The sequence below is a fragment of the Crocuta crocuta genome, unplaced genomic scaffold (genome assembly GCF_008692635.1).
Source record: "Crocuta crocuta isolate KB4526 unplaced genomic scaffold, BGI_CrCroc_1.0 scaffold541, whole genome shotgun sequence".
Classification (NCBI taxonomy): Eukaryota; Metazoa; Chordata; class Mammalia; order Carnivora; family Hyaenidae; genus Crocuta; species Crocuta crocuta.
Window position 1 is genome coordinate 124,306 of NW_027531901.1, and position 17,939 is coordinate 142,244.

General features: G+C 39.8%; 1 protein-coding gene across 6 annotated transcripts in view; it reads left to right on the plus strand.

Moving 5' to 3' along the window:
* Positions 1-17,939, plus strand: part of GOLGA4 (golgin A4) — a 127,946-nt gene that overhangs the window by 66,024 nt on the left and 43,983 nt on the right. For all 6 annotated transcript variants that reach the window (XM_077774002.1, XM_077773996.1, XM_077773997.1 and 3 more), the window contains 6 exons: positions 917-1,095; positions 3,676-3,804; positions 7,275-7,430; positions 9,083-13,329; positions 14,299-14,420; positions 14,782-14,912. In XM_077774002.1, the coding sequence (XP_077630128.1) occupies positions 917-1,095; positions 3,676-3,804; positions 7,275-7,430; positions 9,083-13,329; positions 14,299-14,420; positions 14,782-14,912 (4,964 nt within the window). The remainder of the gene's footprint in view (positions 1-916; positions 1,096-3,675; positions 3,805-7,274; positions 7,431-9,082; positions 13,330-14,298; positions 14,421-14,781; positions 14,913-17,939) is intronic.

Genomic DNA, 17,939 nt, shown 5'->3' on the forward strand with positions numbered 1-17,939 from the left:
TGTTTTTTCAGGGCCTGAATTCTTATCTCACACAAGAACACCCTGTTGGTAGTACCTTTTTTTTTAAGTTTATCTATTTATTTTGAGAGAGAGAGAGGATGAGTGCATGAGTGGGGGAGGAGCAGAGAGAGAGAGGTGGAGAGAGAATCCCAAGCAGGCTCCTAGTGACACAGGGCTCAATCTCATGAACTGTGAGATGATGACTTGAGCCAAAATCAAGAGTCAGAAGCTTAACCTACCCAGGCATCCCTAGTAGTGCCTTACTATACACTGTTGAATCAAGTAAAGATTTCTTTCTAGTTACTGGCCCTGGTTTGAAATGTATACAAATGGTAGGTTTCATTTCACTATACATTGTTTAAATATGTGATTCAGCTAGCAAATGCTAAAACAAAAACCAAAAAATTCTGCTCTTTTATTATATGGTTAAGAGGTTTTTAAAAATAGGATTAGTCAAAGAATAATTTTTCCATTCTTAAAAATGTTCTTGGGAGTATATAATAATATTGCCTAATTATTGATAATAGGTAAGACTCCATAGCAAACAAGAAAGCAGTTGAAATTACATCATACAAAAGTAGGAACAAGTCTTCATTTCTTTGAATAAGGACACTTGCAGGTAGAAAGTGTGGGGAACCATTAGTAATTTAATTTTTTTCCAAACTCCTGAGTTTAAGTTCATATAAGTAGGTCTGAAGATCTGAATCCAGCACTCAGTCACAAATTGGTTTCAGTAACTGGACACTTCTTGTGGCTTTGTGGAACGGCTCGGAAAGATCTCCTGGCTTAAAACAAAAATGAGTATTTTAACCTGTCTTGCTACTGCTGCTCATAGTTCCCGTAAATGGAATGTAAAACACTTTAGCTCAATGATAGTATTTCTTGAGATACTTGTTTTCTGCTCTTTTCCTTATAGCTTTTGAGGAACTTGAAAAAGCCTTGAGTACAGCCCAAAAAACAGAAGAATCACGGAGAAAAATGAAGGCAGAAATGGATGAACAAATAAAAGCTGTTGAAAAAGCAAGGGAGGAGGAACGCACCGTTCTTCAGCGCGAATTAAGTCGGGTGAAACAGGAGGTTGTTGATGCAATGAAAGTAAGAATATTCTAGATTTTAAAAGGCTATGGCAGTTTTGAAACTTATGCCTTATGCTTTTCCCACAAGTTTTCACTGTAAGGAGAATGAATTTATGTTTTAGACCTTGACCATATCATGAGTTCAAGATATAGAAAAAAAGTCACTTTGGGATAGAGAAAATAATTTATATATCTTTGTGGATATACTTTCCAGAGATAGTCTCTGCATATAATTTCTCTTTGATGTTTTATAATCTTCTCTTTTAAATTTTTTAACACAAAAAATAATATGTTCTATGTGACGCTCTGTGTTTTGCTTTTCCACTTAATGTGTTCCGTATCGTTGACAATTGGTAATGATGCCGCATTTGTTTTAAAGACTGCTCAGGATTTCACTGTATGAATGTATCATGATTTAACCAGTCTTCTGCTGATGGATATTTAGGTTTTTCATTTTCTGCTATTGCAAATGGTGAATATCCTTATCATACTTACTCACATGTGTGTGTCTTTAGGATAGTTCCCTAGAAGTGGAATATTAGGCAAAGATTATGTGTATTTTTAAGTATTGCATAGTTGCCGTGAGCTCCATAGAGGACACTTTATACTCTCACAAGTGATGTATTACCTCACAAGGATGATGTTACTTTTCTTTTCTTCCCAAGGTGAACAGTTAAAAGAAAATGACATTGTAGTTTCAATGTGCTTATCTTTTTACCAGCATGATAAACATTTTTTATTTTGAGAGAAAGACAGAGAGCGTGTGAACGAGCGCGTGCACACCCGTGCGAGCAGGGAAGGGTCAGAGAAGGAGAGAGAATCCCAAGCAGGCTCTGCACTGTCAGCATGGTGCCTGGTGTGGGGCTCGAACTCACGAACCACGAGACCACGACCTGAGCCGAAGTCAAGAGTCAGATGCTTAACTGACTGAGCCCCCCAGGCGCCCCTGACGACATATTTTTATATATTTAAAAGGAATTGGTGGTTTCTTCTCTTTGAGTTGCATAGTCAAATCTTTAACTCATTTTCCTTTTGAGCAATTGGTCTTTTCTTACTGATTTGTACAAGTTTTTTTTACATATAGTAGGAATTAGTTCTTTGAATATACAATGCATTTATCCAAATAATTTTTTCTCTCTTTTTTTTTTGAAATATTTTTATTTATTTCTAGGGGGGAGAGAGAGAGAGACAGCGTGAGCAGGGGAGGGTCAGAGAGAGAGGGAGACACAGACTCTGAAATAGGCTCCAGGGTCTGAGCTGGCAGTCAGCACAGAGCCCAATGCGGGGCTCGAACCCATGGACCGCGAGATCATGACCTAAGCGAAAGTCAGACGCTTAACCGACTAAGCCACCCAGGCGCCCCTTTTTCTCTCTCTTTTGAATTGACTTTGTTTGTCATTTATGTTTTGCTTTGGAATTGGCCTTTTGTTTTTTTGGCCATGTAAGGATTTTTCTATCTGGACATTTGGTCTGCTTTTAAAAACACATTCTCACTGACATCATTTAAAAATTCTATTTTTAATGGCACTTATATGCTTTCATTTTTTATTGTTAAGTCTTTGATCCAATTGGAATCTGTTTGGCGTAAGGAGTGAGATAGGGATCCAACTTTAATTTTTTTCCAGATGATTACTGAATAGTCTTCAAATCATTTATTTAATAATCTATATTTTCCCTTCTGACATGACATACCATATTTCATCCTAAATTACTGTGCTACATATGGATCTCTTTCTTGAATTCTCTGTGCTATTCCATTGCTTCTCCTCACTATATGCCAGTATTATGCTGTTATACTTACTCTAGTTTTATAATGTGTTCTATTAACTCGTAGCCTCTCCTTATTACTCTTATTTTTCAGAAGAGTGCTGGCTATTCTTGCATGTTTATTTTGTCCAGAGGACCCCTCAGTCCCCATTCTGTTGGTAGTTTTATTTGGTTATATTAAATTTTTAGATTTCTTTAGGGAGGTTTGACATTTTTTTCATGTTTTTTTATTTATTTCTGAGAGAGAGAGAGACAGCGTGAGCAGGAGAGGGTCAGAGAGAGAAGGGAGACACAGAATCTGAAGCAGGCTCCAGGCTCTGAGCTGTCAGCACAGAGCCCAACACGGGGCTCAAACCCATGAACTGTGAGATAATGACCTGAGCCGAAGTCGAAGTTTAACCGACTGAGCCACCCAGGCGCCCCAGTTTGACATTTTTGTAAGATTAAGTCTTCCTTTCCAAGAGAGAACCAGGCCAGTACTTTTTAATAAATAGTATATGCTAGATTGGTGCTGCCAGGGCAGCTTGACCTTCGTGGAGTGCCCTCTCCTGTCCTTCCCCATCGTGATTGGTGGGGGACATCCCTGCAAAACGTGGAAGTGGAGCTTCAGCCCCAGAGCAGCAGCTGCCCCTGTCTTACAGAAGTGATACACTCTGTAGGCTTTTCTTTTAACTGTTGAGACTTTGGTCACTTTTGATTTATGTGGGAAATATGTTTTGATTTCTCCTCTTACACTTTTGGCTTAGCAATTAAATTGTAAAAATATTACTTAGTTGTAGAGTACAAGCTTTATGCTGAGAGTTTCACTCTAACTATATGGCTGGCTTTTTAGAAACACTCAGAACAAGTTGCTAAGCTGCAGAAGCTTCATGAAGAGGAGTTGGCCAGAAAAGAACAGGAACTGACCAAGAAGTTTGAGACCCAAGAAAGGCAGTTTCAGGAGCAAATGAAAATAGCCCTCGTAAGTACCTGTTTTGTTTTTGTCTGGGTAAACTTTGTAGCTTTATAAAGTTGTTATCTCCTCACCCCTAACTTCCAGCTTGAAGTCAGACTACTGGCAGCCTTACTTTTGAGTGTGCCGAGACGGTAGGACGTAGGTAGGAAAGAGGCTGTCAGAGCCTGTTACCTTGGTGTTGTGTGAAATTGTACTAACTAACAAGCTGGCATTAACCAGTTTGTTTGTTTGTATATCAACCTTCTCACCCTGGCAGGAGGCTGTGATGGTGGAGAAGTAAAGGGGACGGTAAGCTCATTGAAGCTGTGAACTAGTGACTGTGACTCAGGAAGAATGTCTAGAAACTCACCAGACTGAGTGTACCAGAATTCAAAGCTCAGAAAGTTTTGTCTGAAGTGCATTTTATTTTTAAGTTTATTTATGTATTTTGAGAGAGAACACACTATGCATGCACATACATGGGGGAAGGGCAGAGAGAGAGGGAGAGAGAGAATTCCCAGCAGGCTCCATGCTATTAGCGGGGGCTTGATCTCATAAACTGTGAGATCGTGACCTGAGCTGAGATCAAGAGCCTAATGCTTAACCAACTAAGCCCCCAGGTGTCCCATGAAATGCATTTTAAAGAAGAAAAAAAGGAAAAAGACCCAAGTAGTTTTCATTTTAAGTAGAATAATTTCAGTAATAATTTTCAATACATGTGATTTTTTAAAAAAATAAAGAAAGAAACAACGGACCAAACTAACCAAAATAATATCCAGAGAAACAAAGATAAGGTTTTGGGGAATAGCATAATTTGAAAGTTTATAAGAAAGAAAACTTTTTTTCAAATTGTGAAAAGCCTTATATATAAGGTACCATAAGAAGTATTAATGCCAAAAATGTAGTTTGATTATTTTGTTATGAAATTAGTATCCATAAGACAATGTGTATAATTTAAAAACACTTTTAGTGCAGAAGGATGAGAAATATTTATAATTTTAATCTTCTTTCTGTCACACATTTGTGATTTTTCACTCTCATTTGGATCTGGGGCTGTGAGAATTTCCAGCAGCAGTTATTTTTGAACTGAGTCAGGGAGTTCTTTAATCTCTGGGGCAAACAGGCACATGGATTTAGTGTTGTTGGCTGAGGTTAGGGGTTTCCTCTGTAGTCATGATATGAATATGTAAATGGGTACATACTTGTATTCTTTCTTGGTCCGGAAAGGACATACGTTATTATATAACATAATAATAATAGTTATTATTATTATTACTGTAAGTACATGGGGCTCAAACTCACAACCCCAAGATCAAGAGTCACATGCTCTACTGACTGAGCCAGCCAGGTGCTCCAGTCCAGAAAGGATTTAAGGTAGTTTACAAGAATCCTTAAACTATAACACGATAGCATGAAAATTAAGAACAAAGTGGGCATAATGAAGCTAGGAATTGTTCTAAAAATTCCTGTCATTAAGATCTACTGTGTGTTTTCATGCTAGAGTAATTGGCCTTTGGGGACACTGGGACTTGAACATTGGCCTTGTTATTTTTATTATTTAAAAAAAAATTTTTTTATATTTGTTTTTTTTGACAGAGAAAGAGAGACAGAGCATGAGCAAGGGCAGGACAGAGAGAGAGGGAGACACAGAATCTGAAGCAGGCTTCAGGCTCTGAGCTGTCAGCACAGAGCCTGACACAGGGCTCGAACTCACAAACCGTGAGATCATGGCCTGAGCCGAAGTTGGACGCCTAACCAACTAAGCCACCTAGGCGCCCCAACATTGGCCTTGTTAAAAACTGCGATCTAGAACTGATGTACTCAAGATATATTCTGAGTTGAGAGAGCTGGACAACGATATATATGAAGCGCGCGCGCGCGCACAGACACACACACACGCTTGCCGCCTTCCATGCCCCTTTCTACCTAGTTCTTCAAAGAAGTGAACTTTGCGTTGTTAGCCAAAGTTCAACAGATTACTAGAATGTCCTCTTATTTTTTTGTTAAGTTTATTTATTTTGAGAGAGAGAGAGAACAAGTCAGGGAAGGGCAGAGAGAGAAGAAGAGAGAATCCCAAGTGGGCTCTCCACTGTCTGTGTAGAGGCAGACAGTGTGTTCAAACTCTCACTGGGAGATCATGACCTGAGCTGAAACCCAGAGTCAAAAACTCAACCAACTGAGCCACCCAGGCGCCCCCTATTCTTTTTTTTACGGTCATAGAGAGATGCATTTAAAATGTAGTTTATATTAGACAGTATAGTATGTTTAAAATGATATTTTATAGATTTGTTTTAAGTTTATATATTTATTTTGAGGGGGAGAGAAAGAATCCCAAGCAGGCTCTGCAGAGCCTGATGTAGGGATCTAACTTACAAATTGTGAGATCATGACCTGGGCTGAAATCAAGAGTCAGACACTTAGCTACTGAGCTACCCAGGCACCCCTAAAATGATGTTTTGAAATTGATTAGAAACTACTAGTTTCTTATCCGTCTGCTTGTAATACAGGACAACATCTTTCCTTAGAGCAATGTTTCACCAGAGTGTAGTGAGCTGAAAACACTGCTGCTGGCAACATGATCCCTATGTAATTGGTATGGATAAAGTATTCTTTTTAAAATTTTTTTAATGTTTGTTTATTTTTGAGAGAGAGAGAGATCAAGAGAGGGGTGGAGAGAGAAAGGGAGACACCGAATCTGAAGCAGGCTCCAGGCTCCGAGCTGTCAGCACAGAGTCCAACACGGGGCTCAAACTCAAGGACTAACGAGATCATGACCTGAGCTGGAGTCGGACACTTATCCGACTGAACCACCCAAGGCACCCCTAAAATATTCTTAATTGGAATCCAAAGCCACTAAATGTTAAAAGTTCTCTCTAGAGCTTCTCTTTTCAAAACAGTAAACACTTTTTAATATAAATGTTGATGTGTAATAAGGACAATTCATTTCAGGATTGACGGAATGGTAGAGCCCAGGTCATCTGAAAAGAGTTATGAAGGCTTTTATAGATGTTTCCTTGATCTAATCTATTATTCACATGTAATCTTCTGATTTTGATTCGGTTTTCTATGTGGGGTTCCCTAATGAGGTATTTCTCACAAATTATATAAATTTACAACCTAGTTTCTTGGCCTGGAGTTGAAATAATCAAACTCTGGAGTGCAGAGTAGTAGTGACAATTCTTAACCTTAATGTGACCCTTCACATTAAGCCATGTTTTGCAAAACATTTTTAGTAGTGGAAGAATAGCAGATGTAGTGGGGTTACTGGAACAAAATTTTTCCTATCAATATTAATTGTGGCAAATATTGGCCAGACCACACTGGAAAAGACACAGTGCTTTGTTTCTGCAGACAGGGGCATGGGAAGAGAGAGGTGGTGCTATTGCCTACCTCACAGGGCTGGTGTGCAGATCAAATGAAATACATGATTCCTGTGGAAGTGCTTTGGGAATGCTGAAGATTTATGTGGGTCTAAGGTGGTATTGTTTTTGGCCCAGGAAAAAAGTCAGTCGGAATATTTGAAGATCACCCAAGAAAAAGAACAGCAAGAATCTTTGGCCCTGGAAGAGTTAGAGTTGCAGAAGAAAGCAATCCTCACGGAGAGTGAAAATAAACTTCGGGACCTTCAACAAGAAGCAGAGACTTACAGAACTGTAAGTTTAAGTAATATTTCAGTTCCAAAGTTGTGGAATTATTTGTATCTGGAAACTACTGTTGTCTCTCCAGTCAATATAAAGTTGTCAAGAGCTTTTGTTTTACTGGGTTAAATTCACATATACATGCACTTCATTTTTAGATAATCAGGGCTTTTCCCGGGAGTGGTTTTAGTGTTTACTACATACTGCTGCTGACTCTGCCTTGAACTGTCTGTGTTTCTCAGCCCCTCACTCTGATTCTTTGCACTCAGCTTCAGCAGCATCCCTGTCCCATTGCTTACTTGCCCTTGACCTTTAGGAAGTCACCTCACCTTGTAGGCAACACTTGCTCAGGCACCTTCCTGCCATGCTGTGTCCGTCTCCTGCATCCCTCTGTCCTGTGTCCTGGACATAATTCATTCTCTGTTTATGTCACAGTGTAGGCACCCCCAACGTCCTGCTTTTAAAACATTAAGTTCTGGGGGCGCCTGGGTTGCTCAGATGGTTAAGCATCCGACTTTGGCTCAAGTCTTGATCTTGCAGTTTGTGGGTTTGAGCCCTGCGTCAGGCTCTGTGCTGCTAGCACAGAGCCTGCTTGGGATTCTCTCCACCCCCCACTCCCCGCCCCTCCTCTGCTTGCGCCTTCTGTCTCAAATAAACAAACATTAAACAAAATTACCATAGTCCATGCCTGGATAGCTGGACTATGGAATATTTATTTACAAAACATTTAAGTTTTTCCCAGTTTTCCCATATTCAGATTTATATATATGTGTCAGGGTGCACATTTTTAAGGACCTCTGGCTCTTCCTTCAGTAGTATACATAATGTGTGACCTGTTTATAATAAATTGACACGTTCTTTAGATTTTCTACTTTGGTTTAGGCAGTGAAAGAGTCACACTTCTTTCCCGTAGTTGTAAGCTGAACTTTAATTTCCCATTTCCAACATTTATGTAAGGTGGCATGGTGGAGGGGAATACTCAGGAGGCCTAGATTTTTCCACTTGCTAGCTTCATAAACTAATTATACCTTAATATCTTCACCTGTCACATGGAGAATTGAGTTTGGTCATTCTTAGGACCTTTCCTTCTCTGACATTGCATGGCCCTGTCTTACTTAGCTCTTTTTCCTTTAGAGTCAAGATTGATATTTTCATGAGCTAAGAGTAATCTTTGGTAAAATTTGCATAAGTTCCTTCTTTTTGCAAAATATCTTTTAAATAATCCTTTTTGAAGTAGAAAAACCAGATACATTATTTATTTTCCAAAATTAAATTATGAAAGTAATAGAATACTATTAGAGGCCTTGAAAAAACACATGGAAAAAAGAAACTTCCTACCAAAAGTCACTATTATCTTCTTTATGATTTATATCTTTTTGACTATCCATTCAGAATATTCTTGAAAACATAGATGGTTGAAATAATTACTCAGGGAGGTAGAAAGAATTTGGAATCTTACGTGGTATTAAAATAGAAAATCTTTTCTTTGTTACGTGATTTCTAGGAATCGAGCACAGATTAGTTTGTGCTTTCTAGTGTTTGGCATGATATGTAGAGTTAGTTTTCTAAGTTTTAATCTTTAAACAGGTGTAGACATTATGTCATGTGTATCATTGCTCATAAGTAAGTCTGTACTTCAATAAAAATATATCTGTTTTTATTAACAGAGAATTCTTGAATTGGAAAGTTCTTTGGAAAAAAGCTTAAAAGAAAGCAAAACTCAATCAGAAGATTTAGCTATCCATTTGGAAGCAGAAAAAAATAAGCACAATAAAGAAATTACAATCATGGTTGAAAAACACAAGACAGAACTGGAAAGCCTGCAGCATCAGCAGGGAACTCTTTGGACTGAAAAACTCCAAGTCTTAAAGCAGCAGCATCAGGCTGAAATGGAAAAACTTAGAGAAAAGTATGAACAAGAGAAAGAAACATTGTTGAAAGACAAAGAGCATGTCTTCCAGGCCCACATAAAAGAGATGAATGAGAAGACTTTAGAAAAGCTTGATGTGAAGCAAACAGAACTGGAATCACTGACTTCTGAGCTGTCAGAAGTGTTAGAAGCCCGCGACAAGCTGGAAGAGGCGCTCTCTGTACTAAAGGGCCAAGCAGATAAAGTAAAGCAGGAACTAGAGGCCAAGCTAGATGAACAGAAAAGTCATCACGAGCAGCAAGTTGACAGTATCATTAAAGAACAAGAGAGGTCTATCCAGAGAATGGAAAAGGCATTAAAAGATGAAATTAATCAACTTGGTCTTCTTCTGAAGGAAAAGGACCAGCATTTGAAAGAGCACCAGGCTCGTGTGGAAAACTTGGAGGCAGATATTAAGAGGTCCGAAGAAGAACTCCAGCAGGCATCTGCTAAGCTGGCTCTGTTTCAGTCGCAGCAGAGTACCACACACGAGCAGACCAGGGCATCCCAGGAGCAGTTGGCTCAGCTGCAGGAGAAGTTGTTGGGCTTGGAAACAGAAAGAGTTCTTCTTACTAAACAGGTAGCCGAAGTTGAAGCACAGAAGAATGATGTCTGTGCTGAGTTAGACACTCACAAGATCCAGGTGCAGGACTTAATGCAGCAGCTTGAAGTGCAGAAAAGTGAAATGGAAGAAAAAGTGCAATCTTTAACCCAGCTCTACGAGTCCCAACTTAGAGATACTAGCACAGAACAGGCACAGACTAAGCAAATCTTGATAGAAAAGGAAAATGTAATTTTACAGATGAGGGAAGGGCAGAGCAAAGAAATTGAAACTCTCAAACAGAAATTATCAGCCAAGGAGGACAGTATTAGTATTTTACATGAGGAATATGAAACCAAATTTAAAAATCAAGAAAAAAAGATGGAAAAAATTAAGCAGAAAGCAAAAGAGATGCAAGAAACGTTAAAGAAGAAATTACTGGATCAGGAAGCCAAACTTAAAAAAGAGCTTGAAAATACCGTCCTGGAGCTTAGTCAGAAAGAAAAACAGTTCAATGCCAAAATTTTGGAAATGGCACAGGCTAAGTCCGCTGGAATTAGCGACGCAGTGTCGAGACTGGAAACAAACCAAAAGGAGCAAATCGAAAGTCTCACTGAGCTGCATAGACGAGAACTCAGCGATGTCGTATCTGTCTGGGAAAAGAAACTTAATCAGCAAGCTGAGGAGCTGCAGGAAAAACATGAAATCCAATTACAGGAAAAAGAACAGGAGGTAGCAGAACTGAAGCAAAAGGTCCTCCGATGCGGGTGTGAAAAAGAAGAGATGAACAAGGAACTGGTGTGGCTGAAGGAAGAAGGCGTTAGGCAGGACACCGTGTTAAAGGGGTTACAGGAACAGTTATACCAGAAGTCTGCTCACATGAATTCTCTCTCACAAAATGAAACTAAACTAAGAGCACAACTTGAAAAGCTGGAGGTTGACTTGAATCGTTCTCTGGAGGAAAATACTTCTCTTCAAGAGCATATAGTTGAACTGGAGAAACTGGCAGAAAAAGATAAGCTGAAGGTTTCTGAGTTGACTGACAAGTTGAAAGCCACTGATGAGGAATTCCAGAGTTTGAAATCTTCACGTGAAAAAAGTATGAAAAGCCTAGAAGACAAAAGCTTGGAATTCAAAAAACTATCTGAGGAACTAGCAGTTCAGCTGGATATTTACTCTAAGAAAACTGAGGCCTTGTTACAAAGTAAAACAGATGAGCTAATCAGCAGCAGTAGTAGTAAAATTAATGCCATTCTCTCTAGAATTTCCCACTGTCAGCACCACACAACAAAAGTTAAGGAGGCGCTACTGATTAAAACTTGCAAAGCTTCTGAATTAGAAGCACAGTTTAGACAGCTAACAGAAGAGCAGAATGAACTAAATAGTTCCTTTCAACAAGCTACCCATCAATTAGAAGAAAAAGAAAGTCAAATTAGGAGCCTGAAGGCTGATATTGAAGGTCTTGTAATGGAAAAAGAAGCCTTACAGAAGGAAGGAGGCAGTCAGCAGCAGGCTGCCTCTGAAAAGGAGTCTTGTATCACGCAGTTGAAGAAAGAGTTATCTGAAAACATCAATGCTGTCACACTGATGAAAGAAGAGCTTAAAGAAAAGAAATCTGAGATCAGCAGTCTTAGTAAACAACTAACCGATTTGAACACTGAGCTTCAGAACAGCGTCAGCCTCACGGAAAAAGAAGCAGCCATTGCATCACTAAGTAAGCAATACGATGAACAGCAACGTGACTTGCTGGACCAGGTACAGAACTTATCTTTGAAAGCTGAGACTCTGAGTAAAGAGAAAATCTCTGCTCTTGAACAGGTAGATCACCTGTCCAGCAAATTCTCCGAATGGAAGAAAAAAGCACAGTCAAAATTTATACAGTATCAAAATACTATCAAAGAATTGCAGATGCAGCTTGAGTTAAAAACAAAGGAAGCCAGTGAAAGGGCTGAGCAGGTAAACGTCTTGAAGGAGGACCTTGATCAGCAGAACGAAAGATTTGTATGTTTAAAGGGCGAAATGGAAGAAAAGAAGAGCAAGCTGGAGAAAAAAGAGTGTAATTTAGAAAGCGAGTTAAAAGCTCAAAAGGCAAGAATTGTCGAATTAGAGGAGCATCTTGCTCAGAAGACAACTGAAATTGAGTCCTTAAATGAAGTTCTCAGCAAACACAATGAGCAAAAGGACACCGAACGAAAAGAGATGCTTCACAAGCTTCAGCACCTTCAAGAGTTAGGAGAAGAAAAGGACAGCAGAGTTAAAGAAGCTGAAGAAAAAGTCTTAAGACTTGAAAAGCAAGTGTCTTCCATGACATCTGTACTTGAAACCAAGGAGAAAGAATTGGAACATGTGAATGCAAGTGTGAAGGGCAGAGAAGAGGAATTAAGGGTACTGCTGGAAGATAGACTTGAGTTAGAGAGTGCTGCAAAACTGGCAGAACTGAAGAAAAAAGCCGAACAAAAAATTGCTGCCATCAAGAAGCAGTTGTTATCTCAAATGGAAGAGAAGGAGCGGCGATATAAACAAGATGCAGAAAGCCATTTGGATGCGCTGAATACAAAATTGCAGGAGAGAGAGCGAGAAATTCAGGCCTTGGAAGAAAAGCTTAAATCAGTGGAAGGTTCACCACAGTCAGAAGCATCAGTTATACCCAGGTCAGCAAAAACTGCGGCAGCCTGTGCTGAGCACAAAAAGCCAGATCTCCAAGGCTGTCTGCAGAAGGCATGTGAAGAAAAAATCACTGTTTTACAAACACGTCTGATGGAAAAAGAAAAGCTGTTGCAAAGGCTAGAGCAGGAAAAGGAAGAGACGGTTTCCTCTCATTCTGAAATGCAGTGCAGGTACCAGGAGCTCTTAGTAAAGACAGGACAGGTGGACACAAAGCAGCATGAGGATCAAGCTATGATAAGTCGTCTTCAGGAGGAACTTGAAGAGAGAAGCAAGAAATATTCCTTGATAGCACCCCATCATGTGGAGGAAGAGGGAGGTAAAAATAACATAGGGGCCAATCAAAACTTGGAAAATGTGGTTGATGATGTCCAGAAAATTCTCCAGGAGAAGGAACTGACCTGTCAGATCTTGGAGCAAAAGATAAAAGAGCTGGATTCCTGCTTAGCAAGAGAGAGGGAAGGTCATAGACTGGAAATGGAAGAGTTGACCTCAAAATTTGAAAAATTACAGGCTTTACAGCAGCAGATAGATGGAAAAAATAAACCCACAGAAGTTTTGGAAGAAAGTGCTGCAGAAAAGTCCAAATCTCATGGAGTCCCACCCACATTGCCTGGTAACATGGAGGCCCAGCACAATGACCTGGAATTTAAATTAGCAGGGGCAGAGCAGGAGAAGGAGAAGCTCGGCAAGGAGATCGTAAAGTTGCAGAAAGATCTGCGAATGTTACGGAAGGAGCATCAGCAAGAATTGGACATCATGAAGAAAGAATATGAACAAGAAATGGAAGAGAAAATCAAGTAAGCTTTTCAGCATGCATGTTTATAAGACCGTTCTCTTTAACCAACTCCCTTTTAAATTTCACCTACACAAGCTATGAAACATAAATTGAATAAATTAAATGCTGAGGAGAAATAAAAACACCTTAAGGCAAGAGGCAGCGTTATTTCATGTCTGTTCAGAGGGGGAAAAAAACCATTTCTTACGAATAAGATTATGCTTATTAGGTATATATCCCAGTAAACACTCTTTTCATTTTCTTTTTAGTATTAGCATTATTATATAACATAGACGTGTGTGATGAACATTTTTTTTTAATCTTTTTTTTTTTTCTAGGAGAGAGAGGCAGCGTGAGCAGGGGAGGGTCAGAGAGAGAGGGAGTCACAGACTGAAACAGGCTCCAGGCTCTGAGCTGGCAGTCAGCACAGAGCCCGACGTGGGGAATCGAACCTACGAACCGCGAGATCATGACCTAAGCGAAAGTCAGACACTTAACCGACTAAGCCACCCAGGCACCCCAATGAACATTTTTTTTAATGTTTATATATTTTTTAGAGAGAGCGAGCAAGCAAGTGCAAGTTGGGGTGGGGCAGAGAGAGAGGGAGACACATCATCGGAAGCAGGCTCCAGGCTCTGAGCTGTCAGCACAGAGCCTGATGGGGGGCTTGGACTCACAAACTATGAGATCATGAGCAGAGCTGATTGGATGCTTAACCGACTGAGCCACCCAGGCGCCTTAGTCTATGATGAAAGTTTTAAGTGGAGAAGAAAAATTCTTAAATGCCCAGGACTGTTGTCTAGAGATTATCCTAGTTCACGTACCCTCCCGGTCTCCCGTTTCTGGACGTGCACGCGTGCACACGTGCACCTTTAAACGTGTTTTTGCACCAGTGAGATCTTACTATGTGGGCCGTCCTGAAGACTAGGTGACGATTTACAGCTTATTTTGTGTTTGGCAACTGTTAGCTCTTTATATTTTTGTTACACAGACAGGAGCAGGAAGATCTTGAGTTGAAGCACAATTCCACACTAAAACAGCTGATGAGGGAGTTCCATACACAGCTGGCGCAGAAGGAACAGGAACTGGAAATGACCATAAAAGAAACCATTGGTAAGTCATAGTTTAAATTCAGTAAAGAACAAGTTAGAATCAGCAGAAATGATTTATAATTTACTCTTAACTGTTTTCACACTGTGCTGAGTGCTTTAAGTAATTAAACTGGAGAAAAAAATGATTCCTACCCAAGAAGGTCCCCTAACGGGAACGTGTAGTGCCTGGCTGCGGCTCGCCTTGCGGAGAGGAGGAGCGGGTGGAAGGCCCTGAAACGTTTATAAAGACATTTCTGCTGTGTGAGAGAGTATATGTGACCAACTGGTTTTTAGCAAATTTGATTTGGAACTAAAATGGGATATAGATGTTAATTCTTCCTTAATGTGTTTTCTTGTTTGTGTGTCCCTTTTTTATATTGTAGATAAAGCCCAGGAAGTGGAAGCTGAACTTTTGGAAAGCCATCAAGAAGAGACAAGTCAGTTATATAAAAAAATTGCAGAGAAGGAAGATGATTTACAAAGAACAGCCAAAAGATATGAAGAAATCCTTGATGTACTTTATTTTCTTTCTCTTTTTTGAAATTTAACTGTAATAGATTTCATGGTGGTGCTAAAGATTGGGCTGTCAGATTCCTTGTTTTTCTAGTGCAGAGGCTCAATAGGGTCCAAGTTTAATATTTGCACTCTTTGCAAATTTGTAAGGAGCCTGATTGATTTCTGCCAGGATCGTAGTTTCCTGATCGGATTCTGCTAACCTGGCAGTTCAGTCTGCTTGGCAGGTGTGGAACAGTGAGTTACCAGGGGGAAGAAAGGGCTCTCTCCTATTCTTTCTCTCAGAGTCAGACCAAATTGTAAGAGAACCAGACTAAGAACGGAGAGCTTGCACTTGGGTGAAGTCTAAGTAGTGGGACAGTTTGTGTGTGTGTGAGAGTGTGGCCACCCAGCTGGGATCTTTCCAGGAGGGCCAGCTAACTTTACTCCATCCCAAACCAGTTTACATACTTTTTGTTGCTTTCAAGGGATAAAAAAGATGGGGGAAAAAATGGAACATATCGGCTAAATCTTTTATATTTAGTGGAAGGTTGGTTCAATGTATCTATTCTATGGGTGGTAGGTGGGCATTGTCATTTTTGTATGTCAAGATAAGCCACGAATGCCAGTGAGTATTTTGGACTCGAGAAATTTTTCAAATGTAGCACCATGTAAATTACGCTCTGTTGGGATGTAGATTCCTTAGTTACTCCAAGCCTTATTTCACTCTATGCAGGGAACCATTTGATGCCTAAAAGCGTATAAATCAGAGCACCATGCCTCAGCAGGCTATGGCAGCAGGAGAAGTCTGAGCCAGGAACAGATCTAATAATAATTGTTTTATATGCAATTGAAAAGGCTGAAATTCCAGTAAAAGGCACATACATAGAAATGCCACCTTTGTATAATTTTTGAACTTGTGATCTTATTAATGAAAAGGTTTGAATAATTTCACATTTTCTTAGACTTTCATAGAGTATAAATGTGCAAAGCTTTAAGAAACACTATTGTTTCTTGAATGCTTAGAGAATCTTGGAATTGGAAGGTACATTAAAGTTAGATTAGCTTCATCTTTTTTTTTTTTTTTTTTTTTGTGAAGGGAAAAGAAAGTCTCAGCTNTCCCTAAAGCTTCCCAGTGAGTGGGAGAGCACTAACCCTTCATTAGCTTCATGTATTTATGAAGACTTCTCTCTAAGAAAGGAATTTAGGGGAGGGCAGTAGTTATTTATCATGGATAAGTAAGTCAGTGAGCCTCATTTGCAGGGGACGAACAGTGTCCTAGCTAGTTCCCTTTTGCTAACTACTTCTCTGTCTCTGGACGTATGGGGTAGCAGATGAAAGACTTTCTAGGGTCATGACTTACCTCCGTAGATAGAGGGGTGAGGAAACAGGGAGGCAGGTAACAGAAGTTCCTCTTTGAAAATCTGCTGGAGTTGGACTCTTCTCCAAAACCCCTTCCTGGGCCTCACCCTGGCACTGTCCATTAGAAATACAGTGCAGGCCACAAATGTGAGCCATACATGTAATTGAACATTTCCTAGAATCCACATTAGGAAAGAGAAACAGGTGAGCTTAATTTTTTTTTCTTCTTATTCAAATTCTAGTTAGTAAACATACAGTGTAAAATTAGTTTCAGGTGTACAATGTAGTGATTCAGCAGTTCTATACAACACCCTGTGCTCATCACAAGTGCACTCCTTAACCCCCATCACCTATTTCACCCATTCCCTACTCCCTCCCCTCTGGTAACCATCAGTTCTCTATAGTTAAGAGCCTGTTTCTTGGTTTGTCTCACTCTCGCTCTCCCCCCTCCCGCCCCCCGCCCCTTGGCTCCTTTGTTTCTTAAATTCCACAGATGAATGAAACCATATGGTATTTGTTTTTCTTCTGACTTACTAGGTGAATTTATTTATTTTTTATTTTTTTAATGTTAATTCTTGGGAGAGAGAGCAGGAATGGGAGAAGGTCAGAGAGGCCTTCAGAGAGGGAGACACAGAATCTGAGGCAGGCTCCAGGCTCTGAGTTGTCAGCACAGAGCCCGACGCAGGGCTCAAACTCCCGAACCAGGAGATCATGACCTCAGCCAAAGTTGGATGCTTAACTGTCTGAGCCACACAGGCACTCCTGGGTGAATTTAATTTTAATAGTAATATGTTAACCCCATTATATCCCAAATATTATCATTTCAGTATGTGGTCAGTATACAAATTATATATGTCTTTATTTCTTTGGGATGCAGTGTCTTTTTATATTTGCAGCCCGCATCAGTTTGGATTAGCTGCATTTCCAGGGCTCATAGCCACAGTTTTGGGTGGCTTGTGACTACTGTATTTGGTAGTGTGGCCTCAGACTTGTCAACTGCCAGGTCTAGGGCTGACTTTGTGATAGATAGGCAGTCCTCTCCATCTGAACACTCCAAATACACACTCCATCTTGAAGAATTTCTTTTAAAAAATACAGATATTACTAAAAGAGATATTAGCAATTCTCATCAAATACCATATTCCTTTAATTCTGAGTCATATTCTCTACCCTTCTCCCATTTTAAAATTTCCAGAATTAGAGTTTTACATGGGGTTTGTATATTTTACATAGTGGTGTGTTTTCAGCCTCTGAAATGATGACTTGTCTGAATGATGATGTTGTAGAGTGACGTATTGGTGTCATCCATTAAAACAGTTTTGTGACTTGTTAATAGCAAAGTGGAGCACAGAGACATTTTCATTTTCCTGATTTTACTATCTTAGGTAACATTCTTACTATTCTCTTCTACATTTGAAGATGCTGGGAACTTTTGTCATCCTTGAGTCATACCTTCTATCATTCTCAGCCCCTCACACATATGCATCATCACCATACGTTTTAGGACAGGTAATCTACTTATGTTCCCTGATTCACTGGGCAGAGAAATCCTCTGTCTCCCTTTAATTGTATACCTCCAGCACAATACCTGACATATAGTAGACTCTCAGGACATAGATTTTCGTTGAGCCATACTGCGTGTTCGTAACTCCACTGCTGTTGCCACATTCTGGCTGCCATCTTTCAT